Source organism: Rhipicephalus microplus, chromosome 1 (genome assembly GCF_043290135.1).
Source record: "Rhipicephalus microplus isolate Deutch F79 chromosome 1, USDA_Rmic, whole genome shotgun sequence".
In the NCBI taxonomy this organism is placed as follows: Eukaryota; Metazoa; Arthropoda; class Arachnida; order Ixodida; family Ixodidae; genus Rhipicephalus; species Rhipicephalus microplus.
This window is the reverse complement of record NC_134700.1, coordinates 280195050-280218324: the sequence shown is the minus strand read 5'-3', so window position 1 is coordinate 280218324 and position 23275 is coordinate 280195050. Positions and strand designations below refer to the sequence as shown.

Genomic DNA, 23275 nt, shown 5'->3' with positions numbered 1-23275 from the left:
CGAAGAGCTTGCGAAGGAACTTCACAAACACGTGAAACTGCTCCATTTGTTGAAGACCAATCTTTACAGCTGAGAAAAAGCGAGGCGTCTTGAACGAAGGAATTTATCTAAGCCTTATCAGGGTGTGGCGTCTGTCTTCTGGCGACAGCAAAGTACACAAGGATAAGTAGCTGAATATCTCCGAGACCAAAGGGAAGCTTGCACGCTGTACGAAATAAGCAAAATATGTAATCTCTACATGCTCATTGACTATGTCTTCATCTGTGCTTTGCACTGACTGTAAGGCGCACATTTAGCTAAAGCATATGGCTAAAGGTCCATTCTGACCCACAAGGAATTCTCGGCCTATCTGGATATTTGTGTATCTGTGCGTTCCCCGTCAGGGCACAACAACGATCGAAAACCGGAAAAACGTTCAAAACGACGCCGTAGTCTATGGCCGCAAACATGCACTGAATCGAGAAAGAAGACTGCAACGCCACATAGTTTTTTGAAACGCGTGTAAGCTTGTAGCAAGTGTGACCATCGAGTACGTTGACCCTGGTCAATTTGGTGCATCGCGATGGTGACCGAGCCGCATGTCAACTCGCTCGCAACGAACTGCTTGAAGTGAAACAGTCCGTTGAGTTCTACAGAGCGCGTACGGATGAAACTGAGTGAACGCGATGCCTGACAGCACGCGGAGAACGATGAAGGCCCAGCGATGCCACGGGGCGTCGGCCATCCATCGCGGTTGGTGCGACGTTCGTCGGGAAAATTGGCTTCTCGGCGCACTCTGGATTGCAGCCGCTTCGAATTTCGTCTACGGTAAGTCTTCTTTCCTATCGCGTGAATAAATACGGGAAACAGTTCCATACGAGACATACCCGGGTCAAGAGAACGCTACGAAAAAGTTGGTTTAATCGGGTTCAATCGAAAGAAATGAGATACAAGAATGGCAGGTATTTCAACCGTTTGGAAGGACTGATTAAAAAGAAAAGTTCTAAAGATAGAGTTAAAGAACAAGGAAGATAGGGGTAGAAAACGCACAATGTGAAACACCTCACAGTCAGGATAACGTTTCTGGTCAACAACCACTCGTGCAAGTCCAATGTTTTCAAAAATTTGAGCACTGCCTTCATCGCCTTCACCCACGATGATATCCCAGAACCTTTCAAAAAAGTTTCTGCCGTCCTCCCCGTTTGGTATGCGCGAGCTAAATTTACCGCGAGTGATTTTCTCTGCGCCCTGTTGCGATGACAGTCGCAGAAGGTATGCTGCAATGTCTCCTCTCTACCACAGCTGTCGCAAGAAAGGTTCTCGGCCCTTTTGGTTACAAAGGAGAACAACTTGGTGAATGCCACTTATATCCATAAACAGTAAAGCAGGGAAGCATTTTCTTTTGGAGTAGCCCAGCAGGTGTCTGAGAAGAACCGAACTGAAGACGCGAAGCGTTCGGGTAGTGTAGTGGTGCTGAGTGTTCCGTCTGCTTCCAAGTATTCTAAGTGCTATGGCAAAAAATAGGCTAGGAAGAAAGAGCCTAATTACGCTATTTAAACAGGTAGCCGACCTGTGGATAATCTACAGCCCGAGAGGAAGTGTTAAGTTAAGATTTAATGCATAAGACTGGTGCGCGTACCTGGCGAAACCCGCACATGCAATTTTGTGTAAACTCGGTAGTTAGAAGCATTGACAATTGAACTAGTAGGTGCGCTGTTGTGAAACCGTCGTGCAAAACAAAACGCAGCACACAAAGAAAAGTTGTGAACGTGATAAACGCTGAATCTCAGCTGAAGTTTACAAAGAATGTGACAAGAATTCATAACGAAATTCTAATTCTCTCTGCTAATTTCGCATATCCTCTGTTGCCGGTTGTGTTTAGAACCACGCCCTGGAGATGGAAAACCACGTCACTGTGTACCACAATAATCTGGAAGCCTATGTATATGCACCTAATACAGTTAGACTACAATTTTTAGTCCGAGTATTATTCGCGCTCTTTTTATTCCTAAAAAATGTGAGAAAGTATAGCCACATATACATGACTTGCTGTCCCAAAACTACTGATTTCAAGCAAATAAACAAACAAGTACATCAGCTTTAATAACCTTAGGACAAAAACTGAAAATGAAACTAAGCCGCCATATTAGCGAATAAATCTATCTTAAAAAGAGTTCTGTTTCGGATACAGCAGTTGCTGCCTTCTAGAAAAGGTGATACGCTTTGATAAAGTTTCTGAACAATTTAATAATAGTTTCTTTCTAACAAGATGAATGGGCCCTTCCTTAACTCGCTTCGGTCGACGTGATTTATCATCACAGAAAATAGTACTAGTCCAGCGAGACTGTCATACTATTATCTTTAGAGTAAAAGAAAAAAAGAAACGACGCAACGCTACTCCACCCGTTCGCTGTTCCCGTTTTCGAAAATACACTGCCACATATATGAACATGCATAATAGTTACAAATTAGGCTCCCCAGAACGCCTTAGTATTCAGAGTCTTGCCAACAGCTATTTGAAATAATCCTTGCATGTACTACATCTAACGCATTCTGAAACAATGGATGAAGTAGTAGATTGTGAGCTTCAGTTTCAAACGCGTTCGCCTTCGCCGGTCCTAATTATATGTATTCCATCAAAGCATGTCGTGCCTTGATGATTGATATGTAGCGTTTAACGTCCCAAAACCACCATATGATTATGAGAGACACCCTAGTGGAGGGCTCCGGAAATTTTGACCACCTGTGGCTCTTTAACGCATGTCATTTCTAAATATGTTTCTGCAAAGAAAAAGTGATCAGGATAACTGTACTTGTTCAGGTAAGCACTACCCAGTGAAAAGCGATAATTATATTCGCTGTATGAGTTCCTCGTTTCTAACAAACATCTCATCTTACTTACAGCAAAAGGGGAAGCTGGGCTAGTTGGTTTGTATTCACATTGGAACAGCACAGAGACGAATCACAAAGGAAGACCGAACAACACGCCCCGCCGCGGTGGTCTAGTGGCTAAGGTACTCGGCTGCTGACCCGCAGGACGCGGATTCGAATACCGGCTGGGGCGGCTGCATTTCCGATGGAGGCTGAAATGTTCTAGGCCCACGTGCTCAGATTTGGGTGCGCGTTAAAGAACCCCAGGTGGTCGAAATTTCCGGAGCCCTCCACTACGGCGTCTCTCATAATCATATGGTCGTTTTGGGACGTTAAACCCTACATATCAGTCAATCAAACTGAACAACACGAGTGACTTGTCTCGTCACTGCCGAATTTCATCTTACGTATCAGTACTACATTTCCCAAGGCTGGATTTTTTTCCCCTTGTTATGAAAGTGCTATCTAGGACCAGTAAGCGCAACGCTGATTGTCTCGTTGTCATGCTCACAGTATCAGGACTGTTCGCTAACTATAAGCCCGAAACTACAAAAATAAACGATCTAATCTCAGTGATAATTTGTAATTATGGATCCTGACGGCAACAAAAAAACAAAAAAAACAACAACAAAATGTTTTAATGCCATGTGTAGCGCACGTTTTTCACTACCAAATATTGATGACGCTTTTAGGAAAACAAAGCTGTCACTGACAAAACAGTGTGATTCACTACTTCCAGTTAGCATTGCTTCATGATGATATTTTTTTACATAATCACTCTTTAGTAAATACTTACTCATTTTACGAATTTAAAATTTTCAATTTTGTACACCATCTCTGGCGTTATCACCAAAACAAAAATGTATATAGCTGCGCTCGAGGTTAAACAACAAGTCTAACTGAAAGCTCACTAATATCATTTTAGGAGCTGTCAGTAGCATCTAGTGAGCAAATATTTGCATAAAACAAGCATGTACAACGTTGAACGCATTAGCGAACGCGCACCTCACTCTGTACAACTTCACATATCTGAAGCAATTTTTCATATTGAACAGGAGGATGATAGCCTGCTTTATTGCATGTTTTGCTACTTCGAACGGTTGCTATAGTGTAGAGAATGATCACATATAGACAACAATACACAGAGATCGCATACAGGCACACTCACACTAGCACATACACACACAAAGTAGTAACACATGATGTTTCTGTTTGGTCTGTAGTCTTCAATGACACGAACAGTGCATTTGCATTGCGTCGCGCAGCTGCTACTCTGCCATGGGATAAGTAGATGCCACAGTTCCAAGCTGGGGCCACGTTGCAGATGCAGGGCTGCTTTCAGAACGTGTCGTTCTGCACCACGACGAAAACAATCACCTACAGCCTGTTTTAGGTCTTTCCTAGTAGAACAGGTCGTGCGAATTGGAGAGTCCCACTGTTCCAGTTTTAGACAAGCACAGCAAGGTGCGAATTAGTTGAAGTATAGATGTCGTAGGTTTCGCAAGAAAGCACGAAGATCGAATAAATCGCACTCAGTGATACATTCTAACGAAAACAATGACAATATATTCGTAAAAGCAACAAATACGTAATAATAAGGTATCTTAACACGTTTATACCTCCCAAATAAAAAGGCGAGAGTACGATTGCACGTTATACTCAATAAACATAATTCCAATCACGTACTACCGCAAGCGACGTATTTTATTTTGAGGTACAGTGTATAGCCTGTGACTCGCATAAACAAGATGTGTATGACGGGAAACAAGGGTTCAGGTTATGAGTGAGAAGCAGTCTTTGAGCGTACGTGACATAGCATTTATCTTAACGTAGGTTACAGTGTGTTACAGTAAAAACTGAGAACCGCACCCATCGAAAATACATACGTGGCTGGATGGCCCTCAAAAAATAGCGAATTTCGTACTCATGTTATTTTTAGCGCTAAAGAGAACGATTCACGTGACTTCCCGTAAAGACGGTCAACAAATGACAAAAAGAAACACAAATGGCGAAAAGAAACACAAAAGACAACATGATGGTGATCTTGTAGCGTTGACTCGCGCCGTGGCAGGCACCGCGTGAAAAAAAGAAAATAAAGAGGCAGCTCGCAGACCGTTCTGACAAGATACCTGCCGGAGTGTTTGACAACGACAGCGTCCCACGAAGCGAGAATCGCGAAGAGGACGAATAAATGAGAGTAATCAAACGGGAGTGTATTGTGCGTGTTTGCGACGCGTTGTTTGCTGGCACAGCCATTCCCGTCTCAGCCCTTCGGCGCTTCTCTGTGCGTCCGCTGTGTGTTCGTGTGTGTGCGTGGGTGTCCGTGGCCACGCCCAACCTTGGCCCTGTCAAGCTTATCTCAACCGGAACTCGCATGAACATGGAACACATACACGGAAGAGAGATAGAGAATGAAAGAAAGAAGTCGCGCAGGGGAAAAGATACTAATCAGTTGATAATGTCACGGAGCTTGTAAACAGATACGAGAAGGGCAGCAGGGCGCTTGAAGGAAGGGGAAAAAAAAACGAAGGTGCACGACACTCGTGAAAGTTAAGGAAAAAGTGCCGTGTAGTATGCTCACGCTTGTTAGTTCCTGCCACTATAATTTAGATAGATAGATAGATAGATAGATAGATAGATTTACGAAAGCAGATGGATATTTAGATATATCGAACAGTTACAGAAAGGGATACAAGTAGGCGGACTGATAAACCAAACAATGACCTGTATTGCATATGCCTTAGTGATGATGATGACGAGGAGGGTAAAACAAGCCCAGTCTGGAGATTTATAAGGACGAAATCAACAGCAAACCCTTCTAACCAACTTTGAGCTGTTTAGTGCGGAAAAAGGTAGAAAGAGAAAGAAAGGTAAATAATGATTTGGTAAATTGCAGGAGGACATATATTTGAATAAATATCCCGACGCAACCGGCAGTAAACAAAGCACTGCGGTGTATATGAAAGAAATGTGGAACAGAAAACACACACACACACACACACACACACACACACACACACACACACACACACACACACACACACACACACACACACACACACACACACACACACACACACACACGTATCGTTTCTAACCTTAAAAGCACGCAAACCCACTTAATGAAACTGACTACGCTACGGTCTCATCTCTCGCTCTTTTTCTTCTTCGCATCTTCTCCACCACAGCACTTTTCAGCCGTTATACGAGAGGCACCCTTTGCTGGTCTCCTTCTCCTCTCCTCCCCTCTCCTATTGCTGCGATTGCTATCCATTCTTCTCCACGCCCTGACGTCGACACCCCATTCACCCCAGCATAAAGAAGGCAGCTTCTCTCATTTGCGTGAGCATCCGCTTCCATTTCCTTTTCATCCCCTTGTCTCGTGTTGGTTTCGGCGAACTTTCTTTTGCGCCCCTGTTTCAACCTACAGGAGACAGTTTTTTGCCCAGAGAGATCGCCATCCCAACGCAAATGAGTTGTGGAGCCGCAGAGGTTGTGATTAAAGGCGCCTCCACCCTTCCCAAACTTCCTCTCCAACTTTTTTTTGTTCCTCTTTTCATTTTCGCAATCAATGTCCTTATTCCACCCCCCACCCCCTCTCAGTCTATCTCGTGTTTATTTTGCGGTTGGTTGATGTCCTTTTTCTTTCGCTTATTTCGTCTCGCGGTCCTTATTCTCGCCGTACGTGTACGGCCATTTTTCTTGTTTGTCCTGTATTGCGCGAAACCCTTTTTGGTTAATTTGACCCGGATATCGTTGCAGCTCACGATATATCTTTCTTTTTAACTTTAACGTTTACTCGTCTCTCGCAGACTGTTTCGTGGAAAGGCTTGAGAAGAAGAGACGTGATGAGAAAGAAGAAAGAGTTGTTTAAGATGCTGCCAGCGGCTTTGGAGTGCTTGCTTCGTAAACGCCCCGATGATCGTGGTCTGTTAGGGCGCAATAGTAGATTTGTAGCGGGGGAAACATTGTTGGTAAAAAAGATGACGAAAACTGCCGACCAACAGTGCACGAAACGCGTCCCATAGCTTTCAGTTGGTGTCTCAGTTAACTATTAATAAGAAAAAGAAATTACTTGTAAGCTTTAATAAAAGGAACGTTCAGTGTTATTAGAGATATCTCGACCCGTATTTGGGGCGAAGCTCTTTATAGTGGCACCTGTTTGTCCCTCGTAGCCGTTGTAGTAGTGTGTAACGAGTATAACATTTTGACCTCCAAGGTGGTGCCGGTGAGACATTTCTTCTGTGCGTTGTTGAACAATAAAAGATGGTGCTCGATGTACATGTCAATGGCTGCTAAGGGGGAATGAAAAACAGGAGCATTCGTCTTTTAGTTAACGTGCACGCTGCGATCTCCATTAGAAGCCATTGGAATGTACATTGAGTACTATCTGACAAGAAAGGGTTGCTACGTTATACTCGCTTGGTGTAATCTCTTCAGTTTTAGAAAGGTTTAGCGACCGTTGAGCTGCAGTGCCATGAATACAATGAACTAGTATATACGATGAATGAACTCGAGGTGGTTAAAGGTGGGAAGTAGATACGAAGCGCAAGCCGTAAGCAAGTAAAAGCCGAAGTCTCCTGCCTCTCATTTCCCATTAGCAGCCAATGGCATGTACATTGAGCATTATCTGATGGGAAAAGGTTGCTACGTTATACTCGCTGGGCGTAACCTCCTTGGTTTTAGAAAAGTTTAGCGAGCGTTGGGCCGCAGTGCCATGAATACAGTGAACTAGTATATACCATGAACACGAGGTGGTTAAAGGTGGGAAGTAGACCCGAAGCGCAAGCCATAAGAAAGTGTGCGTGTGCCACCTCTCGTTTATTCCTTGGAATGTCCGCTGGATGGCGGTGCTTCTATATGGGGAACACATCATGAAAAGATGCGAGGTGATGGTACTTGGAGTGTTGAATAGATGGACGAACGGACACCACACAGACAAATGCATGGATGAACGCATGAACGGACGCATGGGCGAATGCATGGACGAACGCCGGGACGGACGCACGAACAGACGCAAGGACGGTCACACTGACGGACGCATGGACGGACGGAAGCAAGAAAGAATGGACGGACGAACGCTTCGTCCCACTCTCCATCCTTCACTCCGTGGATATGCTGCCATTTTTTCTAATTGTTAACTGCGAACGTTGAAGATAAGGTCTTAATTGTCAGGAGCGTTATCAAGATATTGGCGAAGTTGAGAAAGGATATCTTCTACGTTAACACCTAAGTAAGACACCCCCTCCTCCACAAGGTAAAGTCAGTGCGCGTGCGCGAGTATCGCCACACCCCGTGCACGAGATGAAAGCTAATTATTTAGTTTTACCCGTTGTGTTTCAATTGTCTTTTCTGTCCCTGTTTCGTACGCAGCGTTCACCCGAGAGAGCAGATCTCGCGCTAATTTGCAGGGCCCAGACGGCTGGGCGGGAAAGAAAGGTGTACCTCTAAGAAAAAAAAAAGAAGAAAAACGAAGAAGAAGGTAAACGGGTGGAAGAGAAGCGTATAGGCAGCCTACAGCGCCTGACAAATGACTGGACCTTCTCCTACAGGGGGCGCTGATTCTATTTCCTTGACGGCACGCCGCAAAAAAAAAATACGAAAAAAAAACTTAGTTTGCTAATTCAATTTCACGACCGCGTACACCCTTTTTTTCCCTCCCAAATACGCTTTTTTCGGGCCTTATTCTTCTCTTTAATCCTTGGCCTTGCCTTACCAGTGTCTTGATTCCTCAAGCAGGAATGGGCCACCTTGCTTGCAGCTGCTATATTTCTTCCACCGGATTTGTCCTGCGCCGAGCACACCTTTCCCTTGTTTCGAAAACAGGTGTGAACGAACAGGAGTAGGCAGACAGACACCGGCGGCACAGTTGCACAGCGAGAGACGAATAATGATACAAAATGGCGTCCCGTGTCGGCTTGTGAAAGAGGGCGTAGGCGAAGGTTGGGAAGGAGGATCGTGGGGTGCTGCCGTTTCAGGAAACGGGAAGAAAGAACGGTATTTTCAGACGTTAAATTCGTTGAAGTCCCCTATAATTATCCACGGATCCGGGACGCTCGAAAGAATGTCATCCAGTCTTTGGCAATCAAAACGGGCTGAGGGAGATAAGTAGACACCTAATAATGTGAAGGTGAGGGTTTTCTGCTTCACAGTCAGGCAAACATATTGGTTCTCATCATGAGGCGACACAGGTTGAATGATGTAGGTAAGCTCCCGACGAATATACACAATGACCTTGCTGCTTTCGTTTCGGGTTTTGGACGGGATTGATTCGTAGCCAGATAGCCTGATCGGGTTTGATAATTTCGGTTCACATATTACGATGATTGGGAAAAGGTTAGAAGACACGTACTGACGAAAATCGGAAATCCGTGATCTAAGTCCTCTTGCGTTCCACTGGATGACTGATGCTTCTCTGACGTCTTTGCGGAACGATTGTTGATCTCCTGCCATGACTCTACGCGAGGGAGGCGAGGACTGGGCTCAGCGCGTCCAACACCTGTAACCCGCTTCGAGCGGTTGGAGTTCCCAGGCTTCTTAGTATGTCTGCCATGACAGCGACGAGGGATCGTAACATCGGGATGATCTGTCGATCGATCCTTGACACATCCTCAACGGAAGTAGACTCGGTGGAAGGTGTAGGGCGGCGAGGCCTCGCAGGAGGCTCCTTTGCAGGCTGTGTACGCGGAAGCGTAGGCCACTCATCCGCAGCTGTGAGCTTCTCCACTTCTTTTCGCTTCGTGCTTACTACTTCACTCGTGCTCGGAGGAAATGGGTTATGCGCAACACTCTGTCCTACACGCCTCCGTCGGCGACTACGTCGCCGCCGTACCCTTTCAGCAGCCTCTCTGTGGGTTGAATTGTCCCTAACCATTTGTTTGATAATGGCGATTTCCTTCTTAATCCGAGGGCATTCCTTGGATGCAGCATCATGCGGACCATCACAGTTTCTGCACTTCAGACTTGTTGCCCGACATGCGTCTGCAGTGTGCGGCTCAGCGCATCGGGGGCATACTGTGGTGTTTGTACATACACTCTTGATGTGACCACGCCCACCACCCAATCTGGGGAAGTTCAAAAGTCAATACCACGGGCCGGAGGCTGGCTTCATTTGTATCGACTCATGAACTGTCTCTACTTAATGATGGGAGCCCTACATTTCTGCGAGGATCAACGTACAGCAGCTGTTTGGACTTGACGTTCGTGTCACGTCGCTTCGCCACAAGCGTTAAGTGGTTTTTAGACATCGAGACACATGGTAGCGATCACATCCCCAGTTATCTCACCATCGAAGGCTTTGCTAGCGACCACCCGCCGAAAACCGTACGGAGGATCGATCTTTCAGCATTCACAACCAACATTGAACACGCTTGTGAAAAAGGCTTAACCTCTGGCATTGAGCAAGCGATCAAACAAGCAGCGCAGAGTGCGATGCGCACGCTGGCATATTCTTCAAGGCCCTCAGAAACGGACATGGAGTTAGAGCGACTCCGTGCGACTCGTCGGCGTGCGGAGCGTAGATATCGACGCACAAAATCCATTCAAGATCTACGAATGGCCAGGCGCATGCAAAAGAAGATCCAGCGTCGTATAGACAAACTGGAGTTTCAACGGTGGGCGAAATTTTGCGCGAGTCTAGACCCTCGCAAACCGCTTTCTCAAATATGGCGAACCGTGCGAGGCCTACGCACATTTCCCCAACAACGTTTTCCGTTTAAAGCCTTGGCCCTTTTCCAAAATAGAAGGGATATCGAGGTAGCGGAAGATTTTTGTAGGAAGATTGTGGGCCCACCAAATTGCACAGAAGCCCTTACTGCTGATTACACGCCACATTCACTTGACCCGCACCTGGACCTGCCTTTTTCAATGGAAGAACTGAATGTGGCTCTTGCTTCATGCAATCGATCGTCATCGCCTGGGCCGGATGGCATATCATACCGCCTATTATGCAATCTCGGTGATCGAGCACGAAGTGCTTTGCTGGAAGTATTCAATGAGTCTTGGAGAGATGGAACGGTCCCCAGAGAGTGGAAAACAAGCCGGTTGGTTGAACTTCTCAAACCTGGAAAATCGCCTCTAGAGCTGACATCATACCGCCCAATAGCGCTGGCTAGTTGCGTAGGGAAGCTGATGGAGCGAATGATCCTTGCCAGACTCGAGTGGTTCCTAGAACGCCATAGAATATATCCAGACGCCATGGCCGGTTTTCGTCGTCTTCGGAGCTCCATTGACAATGTCATTGACCTGGTGACCTACGTACAACACCAGAAAATGAGCAGACGGTTATCTGTCGCACTATTTTTAGATGTCAAAGGAGCATATGACAATGTTTCTCACGAAGCCATACTTGACGCCCTCGAGTCAGTTGGTTTGGGTGGGCGAGTGTACCGCTGGATCCAATGCTACCTACATATGAGATCATTGTTTATGCAAACTGATGATGGGCCGACTTCTGAACATTATACACACCGTGGTGTTCCTCAAGGTGGAGTATTGAGCCCCACACTGTTCAACCTGGTTCTGATCGGTCTCGTTGAACGCATACCAGATTCCGTGCAGATATCTCTCTATGCAGATGATATTTGTGCCTGGACATCAGGTGTAACACGTCCTCAGGTACGTGCGAGACTCCAGAAAGCAGCGAATTCAATATCGGCGTACCTTAGAGAACAAGGCCTCGAGATTTCTCCTGAGAAATCGGCGCTGGTCGCGTTCACGCGGAAGGCAATGACGTCATATCCCATCGCCATCAATGGACACAGTGTCTGCTACGCCAGGACCCACAGGTTTTTGGGGGTCACGATCGATCGAAATCTCTGCTGGAGTCCCCATGTGGCCACTCTAAAGAAGCGCCTAACGGCCATCGCACAACTTTTCAAGTTCCTCGGAGGCAAAACGTGGGGCACATCAGTGCACGCGATGTTGCATTTGTACAAAACGCTGTTTCTGGGGTACCTGCGGTATAGCTTGCCGGTTCTGACGAACGCTTGCAAAAGCAGTATACGCACAATAGAAAACGCCCAGGGCCAGGCACTCAGAGTTTGTCTTGGATTACCACGCTGTACATCAACAGCGGAAACCATCGCAATCGCCAAAGATCATCCGGCCACTGTGCACATTACTTTGGAGGTGCTTAGAGCTCATATTAGACACCTTGCTCGCGCCCCTGCCCACCACCTAGCTTCGCTTCCAGAAGATCGACCGAGTGCCTCCTTCTGTAAGAGAGTATTGACTTTCCGTGAGTGCCTTCCAACAGTCTACACACCTCCGGAACGGATACTAACACCTCCTTGGTGCTTGGACCGACCAAAACTGCGCTTGACAGTGCCGGGGATTCGCAAGAAGGCGGAGCTCTCGGCGCCAGCTTTAAAGCAGATGATTCTACTCATGCTACACGAAGAATACAAAGATCATGTCAAACTTTACACGGATGGCTCGACAACTGTTGGAGGATCTGCAGGAGCTGTGATCTTCCCAGCAAGAGCCGAAACCATCCAGTTCAGAACGTCACACAAGACGACATCGACAGCCGTGGAGCTCGCGGCACTCCGCAGCGCACTCCGCAGGATTGACCAAGAGACACCACAAAAATGGAGCATTTTTACTGATTCGAAACCAGCTCTCCAATGTCTACACAATACTCTACGTCGTGGACCTCAAGATCAATTGGCGCTCGAAATACGACAACTGTACCATCACCTAATAGACGAAGGACATGACATATCTTTTCAGTGGTTACCAGGCCATTGCGGCCTCATCGGTAACGAGCATGCCGACAATGCAGCTAAGAATGCTCACGAAAATGGAGTGATGGAACCTATTCCACTATCAAGAAGCGACGCAGCAGCAAAGATTAATACGCTTGCGCAGGATGTCGCAAGGTCTATGCGGAATACGCCCGGTTTTCTCCACACCCGTCTTCACCGCCTGGACCCATGCCTACGACTTACTATTCCATCTGGCCTACCCCGATCCGAGACGACCCTTCTCTGCCGTATGTGGCTTGGGGTGTCTTTCACGAACGCTTTTGCCTGCCGCATCGGAATGAGAGACAGCGCTACATGCGACCATTGCGACAATGACGAAACAATTGAACATATTTTATGTCAGTGCCCCCAGTACAGCTCTCAGCGACAGTCCCTCTCAGCAGTGTTTGCTCGCCTCGACGACCAGCCATTTTCTGAGCAGTCAATCTTGGAATGTCGGAAAGATCGAGCTTCACGCCAGAAAGCAACGAAGGCGCTGATGAAGTTTCTGCGAGCGACCCGCCTCGTTGAACGATTGTGACACTACTGTGTGCGAGTGTGTGTATGTGTGTTTGTGCTTCTCTTCCTCCCTTTCCCCTTACCCTTTCCCCAGTGCAGGGTAGCAAACCGGATATGTTTTCTGGTTAACCTCCCTGCCTTTCCGCAATAAATTTTCTCTCTTTCAGACGTTAATGCAGCTTGGGCATCTCGCAATTCTTTGTCCTTTTAGAAGATTGGCGCGGCGACAAGCAGTTGAAATGGTTTGGTCAGGCGACTCATATTTAGAGACGCCGTATATACGATATAAGAGAGGGCTCTAGATAATTTCGACCACCTGGAGTGTTTTAACGGGCACTGCACGGTAAACGTGCGGCACGCGCACGGTCCTTGAGCATTGTATGTAAAGTTTTTTGTGGCCTCGTTGCTACTGATATTGAATCCGCGTTCTCCGGCTCAGCAGTTAAGGACCGTAATCGCTGTACCGCAGCACCACCACGGTGGGCTGCACTTGATTGATTGATTGATTTGTTGGGTTTAACATCCCGAAATTATTATTAGAGACGCCGTAGTGGAGGGCTAAGAAGATTTAGACCACCTGGGGTTGTTTAACGTGCACCCAAATCAGAGAACACGGGTCTACTACATTTCCTCCTCCATCAGAAATGCAGCCGCCGCCTCCGGGATTCGATCCTGCGACCTGCGGGTCAGCAGCCGACTACCTTAGCCATTAGACCACCGCGGCGGGGCAACTGCATGCACTTGAAATGTCTGTGTGGTACTGCGGTGACAGCTGCAGACTCGCGCCTTTCCCACCGCTCACCTCGCTCGCTTCGTCTACCTCTCTTTCAACCCGGTCCCTTCCTCTAAATACTGCTCCGCAGTGAAAGCAAATCTTAATAATGTTATGTTATGGTGCCCTAAGCAACCCCCTCTCTCGCTCCACTGAAAGTATTATTTTAAGGCACTGTGCTGTGGAAGTCTCCGGAAACTTCGTCAGCCTGGTGTTCTTTAATGTGCACTGAGATTGCATAGAGTACACAGACCAATCAGCATCTGTCAAATTGCGATCGGCATGGGTGGAGTCAAAACCTCGGAATTGGGGCCAGCAGCCGAGAGCCACAACTATACTTAATGTATACTACCGTGGCGGACACACTCAACAGTTCTATAGTAAGAACGTCGGTTGTACCACTGCGCCGAGAAGGAACGTGCTTGTTTTTTTACTTCATTATAAGAAAAAAGTTTCAGGCACTAAATTACCTCCTACTACCGCAATGACAGAAGCCGATACCCTTTACCGCAAGCAAAGCTCGAATGCTACAAACTAGAATGTACCCATCACGGGGCTGACTGAGCCGTTGCAACTCGGACTTAAATTCACAATGCCCAGACCGCTCAGAAGTGTACTGTTAACTCAAACGCATGCTCTGGCGATGTCCCGCGTTACCTGGAGCACCTCTCACTGCAGTGAGTCCGACTGGGAGGAGGCACTCAGGAGCTCCTATCTCCGAAACCAACAAAGGGCAGTCCAGAAGGACCAAGAACGCCACCACCTTCCCACCCCAGCTCGGGCGTCGCCTACATAGAAGTGTGGCAGCTTGGGCTAATTAGTATGGCATGACGATAGTTATAGAGTGAGAACAAAACGACGACACAGAGACAAGAAGGGCACGAAGGACACGAAGGACACGCTCGTGTCCTTCGTGTCCTTCTTGTCTCTGTGTCGTCATTTTGTTCTCGCGCTATAACTATCGTCGCCTACAGTAGCGGCTGCTGGAATGTCTCTCGTGGACACCCAAGTGGCTTAAATAAAGTTCTTGACTGACTGGAAACGTGCAGCTTGTGTACGCGTAATGTAACAGAAGTCAGAACAACGTCGCCAACCATGCCGCCTGAACTTGATAAATAAACAAAGGTAAAATGCTAAAAAATAGAAAAAAGAAACATGAATTCATTGGACGTGCATAAAACTGATGAAAGAGATAGTAAATTGACAATGATAGTAAAAGACAGAAAAGGCAAACTAAAACACGACTAATCAGCTTCTAAAATGGGCTGAATGTTTTCAGTTGTACCCTTTAATTCGCTTGGGCATAGCATACTACAGAGATGCTGCGAAAGCGAGGGAGTGCTCATGATGTCTTTATTTTTCTCTTCTTCACAATACTAAAAGAGGGAGCGAATGACAAGCAGAGAAACGGGAGGTGGAGAGGGTCATGGTTCCGGAGAACCCCGGGTTCTGTTGTTCTCCTAATTATGTGCCGGGGGCGTTTTCGGGACAAGCTGAAGCGTGGATGCCTCTCCCGCGTCCACCTGCCTCCTTCCCACCTTCCCTTATTTTTTTTCGCTGTATAAGAATAATCTCTCCCCTTTTCCTCAGTGACCCACGGAGCTCTTTACCGCTCTTATTGCCAGCCCAGAATAAAGTAACGGGGTAATTGTTTATCTGATGATTGCATTTTTTTCTCCCCTGTACCTAAACAACATTCTCTTAAAATCAATAAAGAAAATAGCGCGACAATAAGACGGAACACATCCACATATGCGTAGTGACAGGAGCGAAGAAAGCCGATATAGCCTTTTTGAGGCAGTGAAAAAGGGCATGGGGGAAAGGGAGGGATAGAGAGGTCGGAGGGTTACGGGAGCGCCGGAGGCGGAAAATGATTGTTAATTTCCTCCGGTTGCAAGAAAGAAACGATCTTTTTTTGTCTTTAAACGGACTTTGAAAAGGTTGCCCGCGAGAGGCGTTGTATAATTAAGCGGGAAAAACAAGCCGCATTGACGCCCCGCTCTCTTCGTCGTCGTCCCGTGAAAAACAAACACGTGCCACGTCTTATAAAACATGCCAGCGGCTATGCGTGCCCCCACTCCCTTCCTTTGAGCGAGTTATTAAGCGAACGAAACAAGAGGGTCTTCACTGCGCCAGACACGTGTACGGTAAATCGCGACCCGCAATTGACGCTCGCGCGGGGAAAGGCGAGGACAGCTTTCGTTTTCGCAAAATTAACTTGAGGAGGAACCACTTTGTTTGTCGCATCCATCCACTCCGTTTCTTTTTTGTTTTCTACGCACAATTCAGAGTCACAGTTGTCCGCTCTTGTTCCGCGAAAACGGATAGGGGGTAACTCGATAAACGCGCTACGAGCGTATCAACTAAGTGTATACACACACACACGCACATTATATATATATATATATATATATATATATATATATATATATATATATATATATATATATATATATATATAACCATCAGTAGGTGCGCCGACGCGCACGTTGCTGTGGCACTATACAATAGTGTACGTGCTGTGCCATGCTTCCTACCGGGCTGCAGAAATTAGGCGCCTTCTACCTCTTCTAACCACTACCACCACCACCACCACTATACAATAGACAAGACTTTTTGTTTTGGGCAACACACACACGAGCTACAAAGAAGTAGACACTATGGGCGTGTGTTCGTGTTCGCGTGTGTGTTGCGCGAAAAGTCGCGAATCAGTACCAACTGGCCCACTTGTCAGTATTATCACTGTAGAATAGTCAAAGGCATTCAGATAGCCCCGCGGTAAACCTCAAAAAACAGCGATTCAAGTGCTTTGTGAGCCTACGAGCGATGGGGATGGTGCTCCGTAAACACCTGCGCGGAGAGCTGCCGATCGCCCCGCCGCGGTGATGTAGTGGCTAAGGTACTCGGCTGCTGACCCTTAGGTTGCGGGATCGAACTCCGGCTGTGGCGGCAGCATTTTTAATGGAGGCGAAAAGGCTGTAAGCCCGTGTGCTTTGATTTGGGTGCACGTTAAAGAGTCCCAGGTGGTCGATATTTCCGGAGTCTTCCACTACGGCGGCTCTCATAATCATATGGTGGTTTTTTGGACGTTAAACCCCTTCTATCAATCCATCAGAGCAGCCGATCGTCTAATCCCCGCAACGCGTAAAAAATGGTTCGTATCTGTGGGACAAATCGAGGGCATTGGCTCAGCAAACTATCGACGTCTTCTTCAGTGCCACAGACCTCGTATTCTGTTCGTCACACCACTTAACGTTGTGTATATAACGGCGCGGCTCCGTTGTTGAAGATAAATAAGAAAAAAAGAAGGACAGGGAGTTTAGCAGGCCTGAGTCCAGTAGGGTCCACGGCACTGAGGCGGTGGAGAACGTCGGAAACTACACAGTACTGCGGTACCCTTACCGACATAACCACATTACCATCAGATTGAAACCGTGCCGTACGTTTCATTTTTGCAGACAATTCCTATAACTCTAGTTCATCAAAACTCAAACCCCACGCAAACCATCTCATCCTTCTATCTCACCGTCGAGTCACCCGCCTTTCTCTCTTTCACAAGTTATTTCACAAATCACCTCAAGCCACCGTCATTGTTCCCGCACATCGCCACTCAAGCCGGACCAACTACTAAAAGACCGTATACCCCCTCAAGCTCACACTGCCTCCCATGCATCCTTCTTCTTCAACTTGGCATCAAGGGACTGGAATGGCCTTCCCACAAAAGCAGTGCTTCAATCTGACCCAACTATGTTCAAACGTAGCATAGAAGAACTGATATTGTAGATATGCCCACCCTCATGTAAAATGCCCCTTTTTAGGGGTCTTTGAGGTATAATAAATAAAAATAAATAAATAAATAAATAAATAAATAAGTGTATTACACACTTTATTCATCATTCCCGCTGTGTCCGAACAATCGCACTGTCAGTTTTCTCTGGTACTGCTGACAAGAACTCTCCGCGTAGGAGCTAAAGGATATAGCTGTGGCAAGACCGCGAGTCGTATCTCGTAAACAAATATGCAGAACCCTCCGGACAATATGCTCGTCTCGTGCAAGCGCTCGCGCATGTCTGGCGACGGCGGTGACACGAAAACACCGGGTCGGCTCATTTTCGCGCGACCCAGCAGAGGGCCCGGCAGCGGGCAGCCAAGCCACACTGGACGCGCTCGTATCCAGCTGGGCACCACGCCGGCCAGCAAGTCGGCCGCGCTCACGTTTTTCGGAGGTCGTTATCGCGCCCGCACTCACGCGTTAAACGGACCGCGACGCTGCGCTGCATCTCCCCTTTTTGTTTAACGACCACTGGGTGGAGCGGCTCGACGTTCCACGCGGTTGAAAAACAAAAACAAAAGAGGAAGAAACCTGTTAGTTCGCATGGTACCGGAAACAGCACTTGTCGACAGCAAGCCTGTGGCTGGCTTCGGCTGATGTCTGTGGACCTTGCCATTCGCGCTTGACAAATCGTTCCACCACGCTCCGCTCACGTGTGTCACCTCGTGGGACGCATTACAAAACGACGACGGGACAATTGGTAGGAAACATATTTTTTAAAATCTTTTACATTCTTTACTTATGTACGTACAAGACTCACCTGTGACGCCTTCCGTACGACGCTGCCTGTTCCCTATGCGAGGTTGCACCGTCTCTTGAAGATAGCTGGGGATGTTTTAAAAAGAAGATGATTCGTCTTATACGTTTCGATATATGGTCCCATCTTTGTCAAAGACACCTTGCGATTTTTCACGTATTAGTTTAAAAGGTTCAGTCGCTGAAAATCTTGTGTGGGGGCTAGTTGGTGACATACTGAAGGTAAAGGCTCCGCTGAAAAGTTGAAGACGCGGTAAGGATCGAACGCGTTACTTTCGGGTCAGCAGCCGAGAATCAAGTCCACCTTGATGGACAGGGCGCTTTTGACAAAAATGAATCCGCATACAAAGACATCGACCATCCTGTATGAACAACATTGTACTTATTTATACGAATTTTACGGCAGACTACGCCTACATCCGTCGGCACCCATCTCTTCCTTGAAAGTGGTTAGCGTTCTTCGATTTCTTTAAAATAACAAACTGTCTCTTGATTATAACGTCGGTTTAAATTTCATGCTTCTCCACCAACCAAAACTACCGGCCATTTTACGGATTGGTTCTGGTGCCGCGATAATGGGCTGTTTGAATTCACTGTTCATATTTAAATGAACAGTGCTACGCGAGACGCATGCACATGGAAACGGTTTGGTTGGCGCATTCGACGTTTTGTGATGTAATCAATTCACGTCTTCATATTGAACAAAATGAGAAGAAAAATACTCGTTTATACAGCCCAAGGTTGCGATGCTCACGTGTCTTACGTAAAACCTGTTTTGAAACGAAACAGCTTTTTACCTGTTGCGGCGTGTCGGGGCACAAATTTGGACACGCTGATGAGCGGCTATTTTCAAATGCGAAGTTTTTCTTAGCCACATAAACGCACTTTGAACATTACATACATACATACATGCATACATACATACATACATACATACATACATACATACATACATACATACATACATACATACATACATACATACATACATACATACATACAGACATACATACATACATACAGACATACATACATACATACATACATACATACATACATACATACATACATACATACATACATACATACATACATACATACATACATACATACATACATACATACATACATACATACATACATACATACATACATACATACATACATACATACATACATACATACATACATACATACATACATACATACATACATACATACATTTTCATCAATTCTTACGCGATCGCGTTTTGGAGCTTGCGTCGTAGAAAATATAGTGCAGGCATCAGCAGTGTTGTCGGGGAGGAGAAAATTGCGAAGATTCTGCTAAGATCTGGGAACAGATCACAGTATCTATAAATAAAGCATCGAAGTGACGGAAAGATTGAAAATCGTGATTGAAACCGGAATTGAACCCAAACATTCTACGTGGAAGTCAAGCATTCTACCGCAGAGCTATTCCAGTGCTTGGGACTGCTGTCGACAAAGACCCTATAATGGCGTCATACGGGGGCGACGTTATCTGTGATTAAGTTTGCCATCGGCATGTATAACAATGTAATGAACATCACATACTAACTCTTAGGACTCATCAAGCTATGGCCTGCCGTTGCTCAACCCGGAGAAGTAGGGTGAAAACCGCTTCTTAAAGTCTGCCCATCATGGCACAACAACGTGCAGTTCGGTTGCGTAAAACTGATATATATCCTCTAACGCGAGTACTGACGTTGCGCCGTACCATAGGATACCCATTCGGTCTCATTGTGGTCGATGTGCCTGGTTAGCGCACGATCAATTCCATAACCATAAGGTCTCCAACCCCCACCTCCCCCTTCCGAATTGTTCTTCCTCAAACAATTACTTCACGCAAAATACGCGCTTTTCTCATAGAGTCAAGACTTCCTACTAGTGCGTCCCCCCCCCCCTTCCTACCTCCGATTAAATATTTCTTGCCACAGGTCTGGCCACGGTGTACCCACAGACAGTAAAAACCCACAAAGAGCTTGTACAACTCTCACTGCTTGAATTACAGCAAAAAAAAAAAAGCCGTATAAGCCATTATTCGCCTACTGATTCGCATGACATCGACCGTAAAAATGAGTAGGATCTACTGAATTTTTCTTCGAGATAAAGTGTAAGACAATGAAACACGTGTTTCTTAACTTCGAGAACTCGACTCACGAACCACACATTTTCTCTGCGCTTGGGCTTCCTATAGCGACGGAGAGGAAGAGACATTGAGATCACGCCCAACGTATAATTATTGTCACCTTCACGATACGTGTGAGAATAACCTCAGTAATGCCGCAGGCACTTCCACTGACTTTGACGGATAGATACAACTGCTCCTATAGTACTTGAACGCACTTCCTTCTCATCCTACTAAGAAAAAAAAAAGAAAGAACTTGCGTTTAATCGGGTATATTTACACCTTACTTCCTGCAGCACGCTCAAAAGGAAATGAGAAAATTTCACGCTGTGATCACGGAAGAAGATAAGCAGATTCACATTTACTCTTAATTATATTCTCATTCTCAAATTCTCAGGGAACAAACCCGGGTTAGGGATATCATAATTGAAATCAAGAAGAAGAAAGGGACATGGGCCGGCCGCGTAGCGCATAGGAAGTACAACCGTTGGTCATCAAGAGTCACTCACTGGATTCCCAGAGAAAGCAAGCGGGTTAGGGGGAGACAGAAAGTTAGGTGAGCAGATGAGATTAGAAAATTTGCGGGTACAAAGTGGCAGCGGCAGGCACAAGACTGAGTTGACTGGCGGGACATGGAAGAGGCAGTGGGCGTAGTCAGGGTGATGGTGATGATGATAAAATTCTCATTTAAGCTACACCCGGAAATAACATGAGAAAATAGCGCGGGAATCAGCTCAATAGAGCTGGTTTCCTCTACAGATACAATGTGAAGATAAAAGTAAGTAAACGCACTTGGCCACAATGAAGGACGCTTCAGCTCCTTCCTATATGTGCAGTCATGCTCTGGTACCATCGAAAGATCCACTACTGTATGCGATTTCGCGTGGTAGTGATTGTTAAAGTAAAAAAAAACAAAAAAACAACCTACATTAGAAGTAACACCGGTGACCTGGACTGCGAAAACGAAAAATTAAAAGATAGTGAAACAACGAGGAAAGACAACAAAAACAAATTGAGAGTTAGTACGTGAATGCGGCTCCGGCTTGCTTGTTGCAGCAGCTCCGGAAATGACGACCTGTCGGCCGCTACCTTCGAAAAGGCAAATTAATAGCGCCTCTCTCAAGCGGCAGCAGCCGAGATAAGGTTATCGCGAAAGCGCCTCTTAGCGGGAACGACGCGCATTTGTGTGCGATGCGGCGTAACATGTATACGCACACAGAAGCGTGTATTGCTCCGCGCCGTCACAGGAAACCGTAATTTGTTTACTGCCCCCTCATGCGTCAGTTTTCTGCACGCTCACTTTGCTGCATGGCGACGACTTGATACTTTTTGTTTTACGCATCTAGTTTGTCACCGAGAGAGACCGAGAAAGAGGTGGAAGGAAAGGGGACACTGTATTTTTTTTTTGTCGTAGGCGTTCACAATGGCCGCATGAAGCGCGCGCTGAAGAGCTTCCAGTACCTGCTGCGAGTACCGGGCAATGTGGGACAGCCATGTCTGTACGCTGCGTATGTATGTGCTTGGTGGCGCCGGCTGCAGCGCCATAGCGGTAATGGGCGTTATCGCGATGTGAACATTCTCGATGAGGAGGCACGTGCGACCTTGGCATTTTAAGCGCGGCCGCGGCAATATGCCGAGCGCAATTTACAGACGAGAGCATCGCCGACTCGTATATGGCGTAGTTTGTTACGGGCTCGCATCGTCTCCAGCAAAATACTGCCCATGTTTACACAGCGAGTGGTCACAGGGGACGTGATGTTACTTAGCGGTCGGTCGAATTTCTGCGGACCACGTTTTTATTTCTTTGAATGCGCTTACTTTAAACACGCATAGTGTTTATTTAGCTGCCATATGGGCAACTCTAACGGTCTGTCAAGACGCGAGTGATGTTAGTGCACCGCGCACCAGCATAAAGTGAAATGTCTCGACGACTGAATTTTGAACCTCGCACCTCAAGCACCCGGATACCCGATGTTCTAAGCTCTACACCGCATACGCACGTCTCGTCAGGTGGAATAGAAACACCTTTACGGATGGTCCACGCTTGAGCGATGTGTTGCTTCGCGAGTTTCATATAATGCCGATAGCTTCCCCAAGAATTTTATTTTTGCAGCACAGTGCGTAGAGACGCTTGGTGCGTTTTCACAACGCTGATGTAGTGTACATCCAGTCGTCGTTCAACCGAGGGTGGGTGCAGGTTAAGAAACAATCCATGGCGATGCTGTACGCACCAAAAGTAGCAAGCATTGACATGTCTGCTGCTGTATACCTTTTGTTGTGTTAGCAACCATATCATCCTCCACACGCGTTTTTCCCGTCGCTGTGATGCTCCGTATAAAGGCATAATCAAAACACATCGCCCCACAAGTAATGTGTTCCATGTCAGAGTGAAATCGCATGCAAGGTCTCGCGACGATCTCTGTTCAACCGAAAGACACGCGCCAGCCGTCTTTCCGCGCACGACAGGTTCATCAAGATAGAAGCTGGTGGAGGAGGGGTACTGCGTGCTTCCGGTAGGATTGACCGATTTAGGCGTGGCAGCCTATACGGTCGCGCATCTTACGCTGTGCGCGGGACGTGGAGGTGGTCAGCCGACGGCTCGTACCTTCGTGCGTGTTGAGTGACTCTCACAGCTAAGTTTGCGTTGAAGG

The 23275-nt window shown here is 46.7% G+C and overlaps 1 protein-coding gene across 1 annotated transcript in view; it reads left to right on the top strand.

The window, feature by feature from the left end:
* Positions 1 to 226: 226 nt before the first annotated feature.
* LOC119165330 (neurotrimin-like) overlaps positions 227 to 23275 on the top strand; it is a 200448-nt gene continuing 177399 nt past the window's right edge. The window contains exon 1 of the mRNA XM_037417513.2: positions 227 to 807. Within this exon, the coding sequence (XP_037273410.2) occupies positions 666 to 807 (142 nt within the window). The 5' untranslated portion in view covers positions 227 to 665. The remainder of the gene's footprint in view (positions 808 to 23275) is intronic.